General features: G+C 35.7%; 1 protein-coding gene across 1 annotated transcript; it reads left to right on the plus strand.

Moving 5' to 3' along the window:
• Window positions 1-14,444: 14,444 nt before the first annotated feature.
• LOC108377694 (uncharacterized protein K02A2.6-like) lies at window positions 14,445-16,915 on the plus strand (the record flags this gene model as incomplete). The annotated part of the gene is made up of 2 exons (XM_017633956.1): window positions 14,445-15,194; window positions 15,239-16,915. Coding segments are annotated over exons 1-2 (2,427 nt in total), but the record flags the coding sequence as incomplete, so codon positions are not given.
• Window positions 16,916-17,129: the final 214 nt, after the last annotated feature.

A 17,129-nucleotide genomic window follows, 5' to 3' on the forward strand; every position in this document is an offset into this window, starting at 1 on the left:
CTGCGAACCATTGAGCTATCAAATACGCAGTCGTTGCAGCGTTGCACAGAAACCAAAAGTGAAAAGTGAACTGGTTCGAGGAAAATGAAACTCATGATAAGGCTGATTAAGAAGTTATGAAAAATAATATGATAACCTNACATTTTATACGGAAGACTAATTCCCGTCTTTATTTATTTTCACCATATTTCTAACACGACATCGGTGCAACAAACTGCGAACCATTGAGCTATCAAATACGCAGTCGTTGCAGCGTTGCACAGAAACCAAAAGTGAAAAGTGAACTGGTTCGAGGAAAATGAAACTCATGATAAGGCTGATTAAGAAGTTATGAAAAATAATATGATAACCTTTTAAATTTTTGCTCAATAACTTCTGTGGCAACCACCAAGGTTTTGTATAGCAAGGTGTAAGAGAAGTTGTCTCTTTTTATACCTAACATTCCTTCCGGAATCACTTTTTATTTCCCAAAGCAGGGGATTGATTAAGGACCAGAAAAATGTTTTGGAAAGGTGTATGTTTAGCAACTTGACAGAGTATATGTTGGCCAGTGGCGGATACAGGGAGGGGGCGGAACAGGCCCCCCACCCCAAAGAGCTCGAAAAAGCAAAATTTCGGATAAAATATATTACATCAAACCAGAAATTTAAAAGTTTTTTTTATTTTAACAATGTGTATGTAGATCAGGGTTGCCACTTCCGAAAATAAATATTTACCATCCACTTGAAAAAAATCTACCAAATCTGGAATATATCTACCAATAGGCACGTTCAGAAGGCGCAACAGCTCAGTAACTGTTGCGATTGCACCTTCTGAACGCGTTGTTTTGCACTTCTGATCAACGGAACAGTTGCGTGTTAGATGATCGTAATATTTTTATGATCATTTGAGACAACATGTTGTGTGTTTTGAATTTGACAGCTAATGTATCAAGCCGCATTATGATCACTGATTTTTTTTAGCAACGGTTGCGTTCAACTTCTGCGCCTTCTGAACCTACCCAATAACTTTGTTTAATTATTTTAACAAAAGTTATAGTTTTGTTAAATTTTTTTTAGTTATTTCTATAAAAATTAAAATTATTTATTAATGAACTTTGTATTTAACTAATGGTATGGTATTTGAGATCATATTAATGGCATCTTCTCGGTTTTTTTTTTACCGAAAGCGAAAGTGATGAAACTTAAGGCAACAACGAAGCATCATCATATGAAAACACTTCAACTGGAGTTATTATAGACAAATATGTACATTGACTCAAACAGCCGCTTGGTATTTTTCTAATACATATTTACAATGTTCTTCAAGTAAATTTTTTTTCTTTTTTTTCGTGTAAGAATATTGTATTATTAGCCAAACCCATACAAATCAAGGATTCAAGCTATATCCAACATTTATAAAAATCCTCTAAATTTCGAACTTTTTACTCTGAATTTTTACAACAATTTTGGGTATGCAGTTTTATCGTCGCCGGTCTTTTATTTTCATTTAACAATTGCCATTTATAAAAACTGCCGTTGATATTTAAATTTTTCTTGTGAGACCCCCACTGGAAAAACCAGGTGGAGAGGGACTTGGCTTCACTTGGCAGAAAACAAACCACTGGCGTGCTTTGTTGAACTCGCCCAAAATCGCGCCACATAAGAAGAAGATGTATGTACATATATAAAAAGTGTGCATTAAACCGTTAGAAAATTAATGCAATAACGTAGACAAGACTTTTGGAAAATAATTTATAATATACATAAAGCTAACTTAAAGCTTAAACAGTCGGCAGCGTTGATCCGGATTAACTCGGACTTAATCCGGATCAACTGTAGTTAATTCCCGAGTTGATCCGGATCAACTGCAGTTAATTCCCGAGTTGATCCGGATCAACGCTGCCGTCTGTTTATGCTTTAAGACAAATAAAACGGGAACTAAACTTTTATTTGTTTTTCAAACAAATTACTTTAACAAAAATCTACCAAAAAGAGAAAAAATTTACCTTTTTACCAACCCAAATTTTTTCTACCAATTTTGGTAATAATTAACCAAAGTGGCAACACTGATGTAGATACTATCAGGCCGATTCTGAACAGGAAATCCCTGGGAGTTTTCTCTTTTTTCCTCCTATCATGAATAAAAATTCCCTGCGGATTTTTTATATTAAATGGCCGAGTTGAGCTGTCTAAAAAGTATCAAAGAGCTCTTGCGAAGTTTGAATTTTCCCCCTCCAAATTTTCGGTGAAAATGCTACTTCCTGGGAGTTAATTATTGGAGGATTTCTTCCTCGGGAGAATCAAATTCTCGGAGAACAAACTCCCTGGGAGTATTCAGAATTGGGCTGTATGAATATATGTATGTATGTAAAATCGAACTTTCTGATACTACTTTTTGTATATTTCCGCGGTGCACGTATGTAGGAAATTTCACTTTCAACTGTGTAACCAGACATTTGTATGCGCATAAAAATATTAATAACTTGAAAAATATAATAAAAATTAAAAAGTTAAATTAAAAAATTAAAAATTAAAGTTTTTTTCTCCAAGAGCCCTCGCTTGACTTGAATCGTGCTAGCGAAGCAGTGAATGGCACTGTGAATATTCTTCGAAATTATAGAGAAAATGCTGACACACATTTGTTTGATATATTTTCAAAAGTTACCGATACCGCTAAGGAATTGGATTTTGACATTTTCCTTCCTCAGAGAGCGAATAGACCAAATTTTCGGGCTAATTATCGTGCGTCTAACGCTGAAGATTATTATAGAAAGGCAATATTTACACCACTATTGGATAATATTTTGCTTGATCTCCGAGAAAGATTGCCGAAAGAGACATTAAACATTTTTGATTTGAACTTATTACTTCCACCTAAAATTGGGGAATATAATACGCCTGACCAAAAAATAATGCTAACAAACGCGTAAAATCGCTTGGAAAATGATACGAAATTTAGAAAAAGACGGTATCAATTTGGAAGGAGAGTATAAAGTGTGATTGGAACGATGGACAAATAAGGAAAGCGAAAAGCCATTCCCAAAATCAGCAGCAGAAGTTCTTGGTAAATGCGCCGAATATGCTTTTCCATTGCTTAACAAACTTCTCCGCATTCTGGTCACACTTCCAGCTAGTAACGCTACTTCCGAAAGAAGTTTTTCAACCCTTCACCGGCTAAAACATGGTTGCGTAGTACCATGAATGAAGAAACTCTGATAGGGCTAGCACTTTTACACGTACACTTAGATATTGAAATTGACACTAAAAGGATAATAGAAAGATTCGCAAAAGGAAAGCGCAAAATTGAATTTGCAATTTAAATTATTACAGTAAAAATTCTGAATAAGTTGTTAAGTTACTTAATTACATCCTTAATTTTACCAATATTGTAAGCAAGAAATAAGTATTTATATGTATATATTGCATTAATAAACCCAAGGTAGAACTTTACATCTTGTGTTTTTTTTTTAAATAGTACATGCAATTGTTTGATTAGACCTTGCACCAAATTCACAAAATGAAAAGTAATATTATATCGCAAAACACTTTAATTACTATATTATCATGAAAATTAAATTAGGGTTAGATGCCTGTAATTTACCGTTATTTGACAAGTTCATCGCAATGGCCGCCCCCTGCGCCCCCTTAAATAAAATCCTGTATCCGCCACTGATGTTGGCGCCAGCTAATTTACCGCACAGTAGTGTTGCTGCTGAATGAAAATTTTCAGAGATGAATCTCATTAAAAATAAATACGGGAACAGGTTTAATGTCGAAAGAGTTGAAAGTTAAACCAAAGGTCAGAAATTTATACGCCGTCTGATAATTTACTTATCTTTTAAAAAGTTATACATTTATTGATGGAAAGTTTGTTTAGAATATTGTTTAGAGGTGAAGCTGATTTACAAGCACTCCGTAACAATGCTTTACAATTAAAATGTAAACACAATTAGTTTGTTCCAGTACACTAGGACAGAGATGGGAAAATTGGCTCCAAGGAGCCTTTTGCACTGAGGAGCCGGCTTGGCTCATTTAGGAGCCTGATGAGGGGGGCATCAAGAGCCAGCATGAAGGGGGAAGAAGAGTTTAATAAAACAGGTTGTACTCCGACTCTCATTACTAATGCAAAAGAGAATGAGAACATATGCATACATGTACATTTGTGGTCGCCAAAAGTTAAACTGTGACTGTGTTGGTGAGAACAAGAAAACTGCTCCGCATGTGCAACCTAGTAGGAAATTACGAGAACTAAAACAAAATTTTTAAATTATCGGGCTTCAATAAAAACATATAAATACATATATTTAACATACATACATCGCTCATTTACTAGAAAAGTGTCATAATCTAAAAAAAGCAAAAATCGTGTTAAGAATGAACGTTAACTCTTTCCAGTGATGTGTAAAAATTTCAAAGCTGTAAAGATTATCAGTAGCTCACTAGAACAAAATATATATTAATTTTTACCATAGGAGTAGATATATGTAAATTTAAAACTTTAAAGCCGTTTTTTTAGTTTTTTGAGTTAAGATAGTATTGAAGTAAATGAGCGATAGGTATGATATGTACATACATAAAAACTCAAATTAAAAATTTAAAAATTCATTTGGATGCAACCACGTCAAATCATTGCCTGCCACCAAAAGCATTTTCATGCAAAGTATGTATGTACATACTTATTTCTCGCAAGGCATTTTTGTATTCAAGTAACAAAGCAGAACAGCTATCCGCGATGTTAGTTACTTGCAGTCTCGCCAACTCTGAGCACAAGTGTGCTTCACACGTATACGAAGAGCGGCAGCAGAGCCGAAAGAGAGATCGTACTAGAGTAGCCACAATTTTTAAATTCGGTAATAATATTTAGGTAATTTGTAAAAATAAAGATTTACAAATTTTTAAATTAAACTCTCTTTTAAAAAGATATTTTTACTGTTAAACCTAATTTAATTTAATAAATCGCCCAAATAATGCAACATCTATTTTACGAAAAAGTTGAATTCAAAGCTGAATTAATGTTTCAAATATTTATACATATAAATCTGTGCATGAATATTTTACATAAATGTAGATTTCCGTTCAAAAAATGCTCGTATGTATTTTCATTATAAATAAAATGACATACATATGTATGTTAAAATATTAACTTATTATTATGCAATATTTATGCAAATTTGAGGTTTGTCACAGAAAAGCGGAAAGACCTTATCTGTCGCTCGAAAAATCTAAGCTCGGTCGCCGCCAAAAAAATTATCTACATAAAAATAAAACAAAAAATTCTGAGTTTGGTAATTTTTTTAGAGTTTTGGTAAAAAATAAAAAAATTGCGTGGCAACCCTGAAGATGAAACTGAATTAGGCACACTAACACTAGCTCACTTTTAGCTCGTCCTTTTTTGTGGTAGTGTTCAAAATGTATTCAACAAAGTGTGATTGAATTTGACATTGCTCTCAGAAGAACCATCCTATAAAGTCGAATTGAAAAAATTTTGTATGAATTTTGAATCGATTGTTTATATTTTGTGGCATATTAGTACCTTAAAAGAGAGCCGTACTGATTTGTCAATCAAACCTTGTTTAATACACCTTGGTAGTGTCCATCACGGCTCATGTATATATGATAATTATTTTCGTTTTTGAGATATGCTGAATTTGCTGTTGACTGTTAGTATTTCCGCAGCTGCTGTGCGATGAAGATCATGAAAGTGAGGATGTATGATGATTGTAATGTATTTTTAACACCCTCTTCACCCCGAGAACTGCTTTACCTCTTGCGTAGCACTTGCTGGCTCTTTGACTGCTTTAAGAGCCAAAAATTTGCCCATACCTGTACTAGGACATTGTAAGAAATAGTATAAAATTACAGGAAGTCGTTCCCGAACGCAATAATTTCTCTCACTGGGAACATTTTTGAGTGAGTAAGAGAGCAACTCTTCCCAGTCAGAAGTTACAGGATTTTGCCCGAAGTTTTTCCTCCTGCAAGTTCATGAAAAGTGTCAAACGATAGGCAGGGTTGCATTGGTAAACTAACACAGAACGCTGTGCGATCAAAGATGGAAGTAAACAACGAAATATTTGAATATCTATGCAATTAATCTTAATTGTATAGTTTTTAATAATTATTTACTGATTTTCTGCCAAATCAGTGTTCTACCAATGACATGTAAACAAACCGACTGACGTTTGTGCAGGAAATAGCGCTTTTTGCGTTCCTGTACACTTCTGTAACTGTTCCCCTTTTACACTCACTTGAGAGAATAACATTGTAGTTTGACAGTTCCACAGGTTTTTGCACGAAGAATACTGAAACAAACTAAATGTGATGAATTGAAAAACGACTTGTAATATACATACATTTCGTCGTTTAAAGTACAAAACCGTGTATCAACAAAAGGCAAAACCGCGTATGTAAGGTTGCATAAATTATTTTCTAGAGAGTAAAAATACTCATATTTTAAAATGGTTCTCTTTTTATTAAAGCAATCGCATTTCTGGCTAGTATATTTCAGGACGAATGGATAAAGGATTGAGCCAAGAGCTTGTGTGAGCAAATCCAGTTTTACATATGCAAAATAATGCGTTAGTATAGAAAATATTTGAGGAATTGAAAAAGTACCTTAAGATTTTTCCTTATACTATGTAATAAAAAAATTAATTGCTTCGAACTATTTCATTTTTGCTCCGATTTTTCGAGTCATTTACTCCAGAATCGAGTTCCAGTAGTCCGAACGCTGCATCAGGCACCTGCTGACATCGCGCGGGGAACATGAAACCCTTTTTTATTTTAGTGTGGTAAAATCGGCAAAAAATGTGGTAGATTTTAATAAGATGTGGTAGATTATCCAATTCATATTTTTGTTGGGTATATCTACATATCGCACACCGTCGTTAAAAGAGGCACAACTCAACAATTAGATTACAGATTCAACGCGTTTGATGCAAAAACAAGTATAACATTAGTTTTCTAGTTAGAGAATATAATCATGAAGACAAAAATATTTTCATTAATTTGAAAAAATCCTACAGATTTATTTATGGCAAAAAAAAAATCCACCAAATAATTTTTCCATTGCATAATACTTTAGCAAATATAAATAGGTGGATTTTTGAAATATTTAAAAGTTCAGGCACAGATATATTTAGAGCGTATGTGAATCGGTAACAAAGTTCGCGGCGAGTAAATTTTTGACAACTATGAGGTGAATAAACTTACAGTAGCTCATGAGGCTAGGAAATTTTTGACAATCGCAAAGATTGTTGATGTGTGTAATTTTTCTTTAAATAAAAGCTTAAATTGATGAATTGCAATCAACGATGATAGATGTTTTCTTTAAATATTAATTTCACGTCAATTTGTAATATTTTATTCCGCATAAATCTGCGGTTATCGAAAATTTACTGCTGTCAAAAAATATTTCATTTCACACAGCAGATTGGCAAAACTGTGTCACCATAGTAAAAATATTATTCAACATAGAACTTTGTTACCGATTCACACACGCCCTTATAGCACAATTTATGATGTATAATTTTAAAAATATATTGATTAATTTTTACATTTCATATTAGAATTGAGTTGAAATTTTAGAGTTTTGTGAAAATTGTAAACAAATGTTCGTTTAAAAATATGGTAGAGGTTTGCACACTGCATGTAAAGAATGGACACGAAAAGTTTTGCTCAGCCGAAAATCATTATAACAACATATTACACAATCTAGGAAAAGAGTTTTCTGCTTTATCATCTTCTTTATTAAGCTTACTATATTAAACAAAAAAACTAATATCAATTATCTTCATTATAAACAGAACGGCGCAATTTACATCTGAGCCCTCTCATTAGGATATGGACATCCATTATTGTGTATCTGCTTCTCTCTGCCAACTAATTTTAGAATTCTGATAATTTTTGATGTCTTCTTTTGTTTTTATCTATTTTCTTTCAATAATTTTCAACGAGTCGCAATTGTGAACAGTTTGGTAGGTTGTGGTCCTTTTGAACAATATATACCCCGTGACTGACATACCAGTTCATGCCAAAGGGGCTGTAATGGCACAATGCTAAATCGGGACAGAGCAGAACTGAGTCTTTATGTTGCTTTATGAACGACAGCAAACGATATTGCAAACACTCCTGCATACAAATTTCTTGATTTATGGACCCCGTGGTCATTATTTTTTCCTGTCGTGCCACACTGGCAGATGGCTTGCCACACCAAGTATTTATTAGGAGAAAAAATAACAAAAAACAAGGAACTTTCCCAGTATTTTTATCTTGATGACATCTTGGACTCCATTTGTCGTCGTTGCATTATAAAACTCAGTGCCCCGAATCTGCTTAAAGGCTGCTTCGAGGTATGTTTCCTCGTTCACTCATACCTTTTCATGCTTCTTGCACAACATTTTTTCAGAAAGCTCACACTCCACCGTACACATTTTGAAGAGTACGTAGAAGTTACAAAAAGTAGATACGCGAAATTAACAACGACAACATACCCTATGAATGTGTACACCTACTTTTTATTTATAGGTAGTTGTTTTCTCTTAATGCTAATTACACTAAATATATATGTTAATTTATCTTAACATAAATAAGAGCAAACGTACATATATGCGTATGTTAATTGACAAATTATGTTTATATATCTGTATAGAGGTAATATTGAAAGTTGCTTTAGGCAGGTGCGAAGCATTATCGAATGAATAGTTAGACACTAATTTTAATTAATGTAAATAAAGTCGACACCGCAAAACACATAACCGGGGTACCCGTGTGTCCACTAGTTTTTAATATGAAAAACTAAGCGAATGAAAAAATTTAATTTGATGTAAATTGCTTGGAAAAAATTGTATTTATTTATTACTTCAATAGTAAATATTTTACTGTAAAAAATTAATAATAGATTACCTACTTATTAGCGGATAGGCCTTTTAAAAGGTCATAATTGTTAAAAAAAATATTGTGCTCACTTACGAATTCGTACCTAATTCTGTATACATTTTTGACCTCACAATTCATGAACAAAGGAACCCCCTATAGCGCGCCATCTACCGACTGGAATCGGCAATTAGTATTTTAAAAGTATTGAAGTGCTATTGTGACTGTAGGCTCGGTTTGTTTTTGTTTATTTGTTATTGACGTTTGGTTTTTCTTCTTTTTGCTCATGAATAAATCACAATAAGCAATTTTCAGAGTTGTATTCGCGAATTCAATTTCGCTGAAAATTCATACGCAATTTGTTGTGATATTCTTTTATATGGTCAAATTGTGAATTGTATCGCGATTTCAGCTGAAATTGAGGATAATGACGAAATTGCGCATCGTGGAAATACCCTTTATGAATTTGATACCACAACTTTGATATTGCACAACATTTTCCCATTTTTGGCTATTCTACAATGCTTTTTTTTTCATTGACTACTGCAAATTATACTATAAATATAATATAGTTATATAAGAAAATTGAGGTTATTGAAGCACAGTATTTTCCTAACGGTGATTTTTTCAATGTTGTTCTTAATTGTGTAACATTATTTTAAATTTTCCTTCTTTATTTATAAATTTATGGTCTTAATATTGAGCACTATACTATTTAATTCCTTATTATTCTTTTCTCTCTTATTGTCGCGTCCCATGATTCAATAATAAAAGGATAATTATGAGATAATTATTGGCAGCCGCGGTTTAACACTCTCTTACAAAACAAAAGGTTGCACTTACGAAGGACAGAGAAAGAGGAAGAATGAAATCCCTTGGTGTGAAAATGGTAGTAGAAAAGTACGCAAAGTCGGCAATTAGTAGTGAATTTCCTTTTGCGAATTCTAATGTATTTGCAGGAAAATTGGCATTTCAAACGAAGTATTAAGAATTATACGTGAATTTTGTAATTTATTTCATTGGTCAATTGTGCTTTATTTGAATATAAAAATAAACATATTGCACAAAAAACGTATACTTCTATTTCACACGTACATAAGCTACTATTTTTTTAATTTGCAAAGAAGCAACACGGTGCCACGGCTAAGGGAGCTGTGCGAGAGAGACAACTGTCAGTTTATCGAACCATTAATTATTGAATTATGTGTGCACCCACCACTGTCGTACACGGTGTAAGCGATGCTGCAGTCACAATAGTGCTTCAGTACAAAATAGTGTGGCTTAACAATGGTAAATTAAAAACAAAAATAAAAAAACAAATTTCTTTACTTCAGAGGAGCTATGACTATTAATATTACCTAATAACCACTCAGGGGACCTCTGACTTTTCAAATGACACCTCATTAGTGGAACTGCTTACATAGGAAAATAGAAAAAGGGAGACTAACGAAAAACACCTTAGAGAAATAATATATATGATTATTTATCAAAATAATGTGATTACACATCAGCGTTATTTACATCATCATCACCATAAACTCATCAAATGTTCGGCTCGCTCATGACTTTGTACGTGGAGTATTTGTAAAATAGTTTAATTGTGTTGATGGGATCATTTTTATTGATTATTGCGTTTCAGATTACGACTAATAAAGCCCTTGGACAGATATTGTGAAAGGTTGGACTATACTAGATGACTGATTTTTCACGGCCCACTGTACGAAGCTTTGAATAGAGTTAGGTCCTTAAAGAACTTAAAAATTATCCTGGGTTATCAGAATCTCTAGCAATACGTTGTCTTTCACGAAGTTCTTTAAATAAATCTTAAGCTAAACACTGAAGTATATTCATGAATATCACGTTTTATTATATACGTAAATTTAAATTCCTAATATTAGTAAATATTTCTTTCCTGCATTCACACGTATTTCGGGGGTTACTACTAGTTTTAATAAATTTTTAGTTTAATTTCTTATGAAATTTACCTTAAGGTTTATGCACCTTAAGTATACATCGAACATTTTTTTTTAGAGAATCAATGTGAAATAATTGCAGAAACGATTAACCGGTTTGCTGAGCAACCGAGACGTCTGCTTTTAAAAAAAATTTTGTAAAACAAATCGGCAAGTACATATCGTCCCCACATACCATTAATATGAATGTGTAAAGATGAAAATTTTGGAAAATCAAGTTTGATAGTTTTTTTTACGAGACTTAACTTTGCATTCATGTAATTGACATGGTGAAATATGTAGTTTCAGTGTCCGCATGGTATTCTGGGTTCTGGGCCCTTACTCTGTAGTTCGAGTCGAACGCTTGTTCTATTCGAAAGCCAAATTCGAATCGAAGCGCTGTTCGTACTCCATAGTTCGTTCGAATCAACTGTCGAAGATATTCGAAAAAAGAGAGCAACACTGTTCGTGAAATGTCGAACGTAAAGCAAAATGAGGAAAGAAACTAAAATCAAAAGAAGAAGATGATATTGCTAACATTGCGATTGTGAAGCACAGTACATACTGTGTTGTGAAGTTTGTGCATTTAAAAACTCAGTAATTGTTGCGTTAAATTTATTTAATATTAGTGAAAGTCCTTGATAAAAAAAAAAAAACAAATACCAAATGTATTCAGTGGCGATTTGGTTCGAAGTAGATGCAGACCAAATGGAGGATAGGCCAACATATTCATTCTCAATTGTAAAAGGCAGGTGATCTAGCAGGCTCAGTCGATCGTTGTCAATTAAATAATAAATTTCTTTTCTGAATATATCAGTTTCCTTTTAACTTTTCTCGGATTGATATGTAACCTTTGCTTGAATATAGAACTTAACCCAGATATGCCTAAAGCTAAGACAATTAAAAAAACTTAAATTTTCGATCTGTTTTCTAGTTTTTATTGTTAAGTAAAACATTCTTAGTCAAAATTAATTTTTTATTTATTTCAGTTTTGGAAAAAAAGGTGTACTATGTATAGTACACTAGGCACATATATGTACATAAGTTAACTTTGTGTGATATGCGACAAAACATTTTGCATGAAGTCCAACGTCACACTTTCGGCATCTAGTGGTTGTTCGATCATGACATTCCCCACATCTTGTTTGCTTAGGTTGTATTATGATCAAATGGTCAAGGCGATCGTACCTGATATCAATATTTACCAATGCCGATGGTCGTCCCCTAGATGTTGATGGTGGTTTTCTATTTTGCGTCAACAAAACCGTTGCAATTCGTCTTTTAAACTTCAACAGATCAAGGACACCCCCATTGTTTCGATGAAGATGCCATGCGTTTTGTATTGCCAAATCGACGCAGTGGGTTATAAGTGGAAAATACCATTTCTTTCCTCTGATAGATGTTCTGTAAAGGCCAATATTCTGGTCTGATCGATCTACACCCCCCATATTTGCGTTGTATAAGCGAACTAAATGAGGCTGCTGAATCTGTAAAAAATAAAATTACGTGCATTTAGATGACACAGTATGTGTTTCATATTAGCTTACTGTTTACCTGAATATGTTTTCCCTCTTTTCGCGAAAATCTTCTTACATTACATATCGGGTTGACTCCAGAATTATTTGATCATAAGCATACTAAGTTGTTGTCGTTCCATTTGACGACAATGATATTATGGTCAGTTATTTTAGCGAAGTCAAAAGACCCACGGTCTTGCTTTTTTAGTACTTTCGAGTCGAGTAATGGATTGCCGGATACACGATTTTCTCTTATCGTACCTGTTGCTTGAAAACCCATGTCTGTAAGTTTCTCCATAAGTGGAATAGTAGTAAAAAAATTGTCGAAGAATATGTGCATTTTTTCATCACGCCATTTCTTGCGCAGCGTCTCAGCGTATTCTAGAACAACGGCAGCACCTACGCCATAGTTGCTGTATGTCACACTTATGTTTGTTGATGCTCCTTGATAAGGCTCAAACCAATTTACGAACCCTAGCCTGGTTGATCCTACCCAAAGCTTATACCCATATCTTATTGGCTTTCCTCGTAGAAACTGCTTGCATCCATGCCTTCCGAAATAGGGAACCATAGCCTCATCAACGCAGTGCATTTCCTCCATCTGATTATTTTCCATAAACTTTCTATTGAGGTGGTCAAATAAAGGTCTTACTTTCGAAAATCGGTCCGCGATATCTAGATCTTCATTGTTTTTACATGAATATTTGACAATATAAATTCAAATTTATCGCGTGTTATACATTCTGCAACAAGTACGTTATGGCTGTCGTTTTCTCTTTCCCAAAACATTCTTCTCCTCGGGACGCAAACATATCCACTCAGGATCAACACCCCTAAAAATGCTTTTATTTCTGTCTTATTCACTCTTTGTGATCGATTTTTTTGAGCAGCGTATCTATTAGTTTCTTCGACTATTATATCTATAAGCTCTTCGTCAAAAAAGCACTCAAAAAAATCCAACGGACTTTTCATATTTTCATTCACTCTTAGATCAATTGGATCAGCAGCCATGTCAGAAATAAGTCTTCTTTCGTCCAGTTATACCTTTTTTGTTTCTTCGCACTTAAGTTTTTGTCTGCAGGCTTTTCAGGGATCAATTGAGCTATCGGCAGATCATCATCGGACGAAAAGTCACTGTCGTCAACGCGCCGATTCAAATTAATTTCGGCAGGTGCACGAAGTTGCAACCCTGGCAAATCGTTTATGTGAACTACATTTTCGTCACCAGAATCTTCATCGGTTACTTCTTCGTTCTCAGGGGGAAATATTGTTATCCCAGTAGCTTTTTCTAAAATTTCGTCGTCATCTTCTAACATACGTAGAGCCTCATTTAGCGAAAAGCCTCTGAAATCAAAATGTCATTCGCGCATATATAACTATAATTTTCCCATTATAAAATCCTTCCATTAAATTTAATATATAATTTCAAAAATACACTCTCTACAGCCAAATTATAAATTAGGAATGAAATGGTTGTGCATGTGCCTGGTGTACTACATGTAGTACACCTATGAATATGGCGATAAAAGTTGAACTAAAAGTAAAATAATGACAAAGCTTTGATAAATAACATAAAACTATATCTTCTGCCTTAGTAGATTTTAGTAGTAGACCTAAAAAAAATTTCTATAAAACATAATTTGTACTTACCTTACAAATCTTATATCGGAGTAACTCATTTTTCACTTTTCCACAACTTTGTAAACACACAATGACCGAACTGCGAATGTAAAATTTGAAATGAATAAAAGTGAAGCTCGCTCGTTACCATGGCATTGGAATTTGAAATCAAACACGTGCATTTGAATTCACGGGTTGCTGCGAAAAATACTTTTACAAGTGTACTATGTATAGTACGCTAGGCACATCTGGGTTAAACCGAAGATCGGCGTTTATCCTTGACAGAATCAGAAGTGGGATCGAGCACGTTTACAAGAGTTTAACGGGATAGAGAACTGCAACGAGTGTTGATACGACCAACGGCGAATACAACGGAGAACGACGCAGAGCATCTCAGCGTATTGCGCAGAACAACGACATCTAGGGAACAGCGTGTTAAGGAACCAACGACGGAGAACGGATCGCACACAAACGCTCAAAACGACAACGGTACAGACATAATTATGGTAAAATTAGCCAATTTGAGTGTAGCGCAATTGAACACGTTATTGCGAGAAAATGATGTGTCGGTTACTGGAAATAAAGCACACAAGGTGGCCGCACTGATGGCAGCCCTTGGTACAGACGAGGTAGAGGTACAAGAATTACCAACAGTGGAGCCTTGGGAACAACCGTTCAGCCAACTTCAGGAGCTTGTGTTAAGTTTAGCAAATTCAGTGAAAGCAATAGAAGTTTCGCTAAAGCCGGCATTGACGACACAAGATAGCGCAGACGATGAGCAGGCAGAAGCGTTGGCAGCAACGGAGAATGGAGCGCGGGCTCCTGAACCTTTATCGTATCAAGACCGACCAACACAGCGGTCTCACACACATACAATCACGGAAGTGGTAGGAGTTCTTCCGGAGTTCGACCCGTTGCGGAAAGTCATGACGGCACAACAATTTGTTATTAAAGTTGAACAATTGCAACAAGTTTACAAATGGAAAAAGGAAATAGTGCTTCTCGCGGTTCAACATAAGTTGAAAGGAGTTGCCAAGACGTGGTTGGACGCACAGCCCGTATTTGGATCTTGGCAAGAGTTCGTCCAAATGTTGCTACGAGATTTTCCATATACCGTATCGTCAGCTGACATTCACCGAGAGTTGGCAGCACGACGACGCAAGATTAATGAGCCTCTCATCGAGTATTTTTACGATATGTTAGCCATCGGCAGACGTGGAGATGTAGACGAGGAGTCTATAAACTCCTACATCGTAAACGGACTGAATGACAGTGCACTACCAATGAATTAAGACAGTCGCTTGAGAATTTGCGGATATCGACGCAAGGTGGTGGACAACGTACTATACTGGGTGTAAATTCAGCGGACGTCAGCAACGGAGCAGCAGAAGATAAGGGTAAGCGTGTAAAATGTTATAACTGCAATGAGTTTGGGCATATAGCGGCAAAGTGCCCCCAACCTCAGAAGAAGCTACGATGTAGCAAGTGCTCTAAAGTGGGGCACGACGCTCGCAAGTGTTCAGCCGATTCGAAACATACGGTTGCCAAGATTGATGGCAACAATGGTGTGCAGCAACAGGTACCGCCCATAATAGAAGAAGTTGAGTGTGAAGGCAGTAAGCATAAGGCCTTGATAGACACCGGTAGTGATCATTCGCTAATAAGGAAATCAGCAACGGTGACGAAGGCGAACCATATGCCAACATATCAACGATTAAAGGGGTTTGGAGGTTCTACGGTTGAGGTTTTGCGTGTTATAAATACGCAAATAAAGTTAGCAGACAAGGTTATCAGTGCTAAGCTGTATGAGGTACCAGATAGAATGCTCAACCGTGATATGTTACTGGGAAGGGATGTACTGTGTGGTCACGATCGTCGGCTGATCATTGATTCGGGTTCGATGATGTTGCAAATTAAAAGCGGGACACAGTTTAACGTCAGCAAGGATCTACAGCAGCAGCAACAGCAGGAAGTGCTTAAATTATTAAATGAGTACGACCAATGTTTTTCCGAAGGAATTTCCACTCTGGAAAGGTCCAGAACTACAACAATGGACATTGGTGTTACAACAGAAAGCTCTATAGTAGGTAAACAGTACCAGGTACCATTTGCAAAGCAATGCGAGCTATCGAGAATATTAAGAGAACTTTTGGACAATGACATCATCCGACGTAGCACATCACCACACGCCGCTTCTGTAGTGTTGGTGACAAAGGCAAATGGAGAGAGTAGGATGTGCGTAGATTACCGCGCGTTGAATGGGGTTACCGTTAAAAAACATTTTCCAATGCCAGTGGTTGAGGAGCAGTTAGCTAAGTTAAGCGGCGGAAAATTTTTCACTACATTGGATATGACCAGTGGATATTATCAGGTTCTGATCCAAGAAAATTGCAAAAAGTACACAGCGTTCCTTACGCACGAGGGACTGTATGAGCATAACGTGATGCCGTTCGGGCTAGTCAATGCACCTATGGTATTCCAAGAAATGATGGTACGCATGGTGTCGGCGTTGAAGAACAGGGACAAGGTTATAAGTTCTGTGGACGAATTGATCATAGCTACTTCGACTTGCGAAGAAGCAATGTTAGTTTTACGAGAGGTACTGGAAGCGGTAAAGAAAGACGGTCTTACGCTACGACCGTCCAAGTGCCGATTCTTGGCGAACGAGGTAATTTTCTTGGGCCATAATGTGACTGAAACAGGTATATCCCCGGGAAAAGCGAAGACGATCTGTGTTGAGGAGTTTTCCCAGCCAACGACTATTACCCAGGTAAGGCAATTCCTGGGTTTAACAGGATTCTTTCGCAAATTCGTAGAAGGGTACAGCTACCTTCCAATTCCGCTCACTATGTTGCTGAAGAAAGATGGCTGTTTCCAGTGGGGTGCATCACAGCAAAAAGCTTTCGAACGATTAAAGGAAGCTATAACGAGCAAACCGGTGCTGACGCTATACGATCCTCTTAAACAGCACGAGGTACACACTGACGCTAGCCACCTGGGACTCTCCGGAATTTTATTCCAGCTTGAAGACGAAGATTTGAAACCAGTGTTTTTTTTTTAGTAGGCAATGCAGCGAGGCAGAGTCAAGTTTTAATAGCCACGAGTTGGAAGTTTTAGCGATAGTTGAGACGCTTTCACATTTCCGCATGTATCTTTTGGGAAAACCATTCACCGTAGTGACCGACTGC

The sequence above is a fragment of the Rhagoletis zephyria genome, unplaced genomic scaffold (assembly GCF_001687245.7).
Source record: "Rhagoletis zephyria isolate East Lansing unplaced genomic scaffold, Rhagoletis_zephyria_1.1 Rzeph_scaffold_12538, whole genome shotgun sequence".
NCBI classification, from domain to species: domain Eukaryota; kingdom Metazoa; phylum Arthropoda; class Insecta; order Diptera; family Tephritidae; genus Rhagoletis; species Rhagoletis zephyria.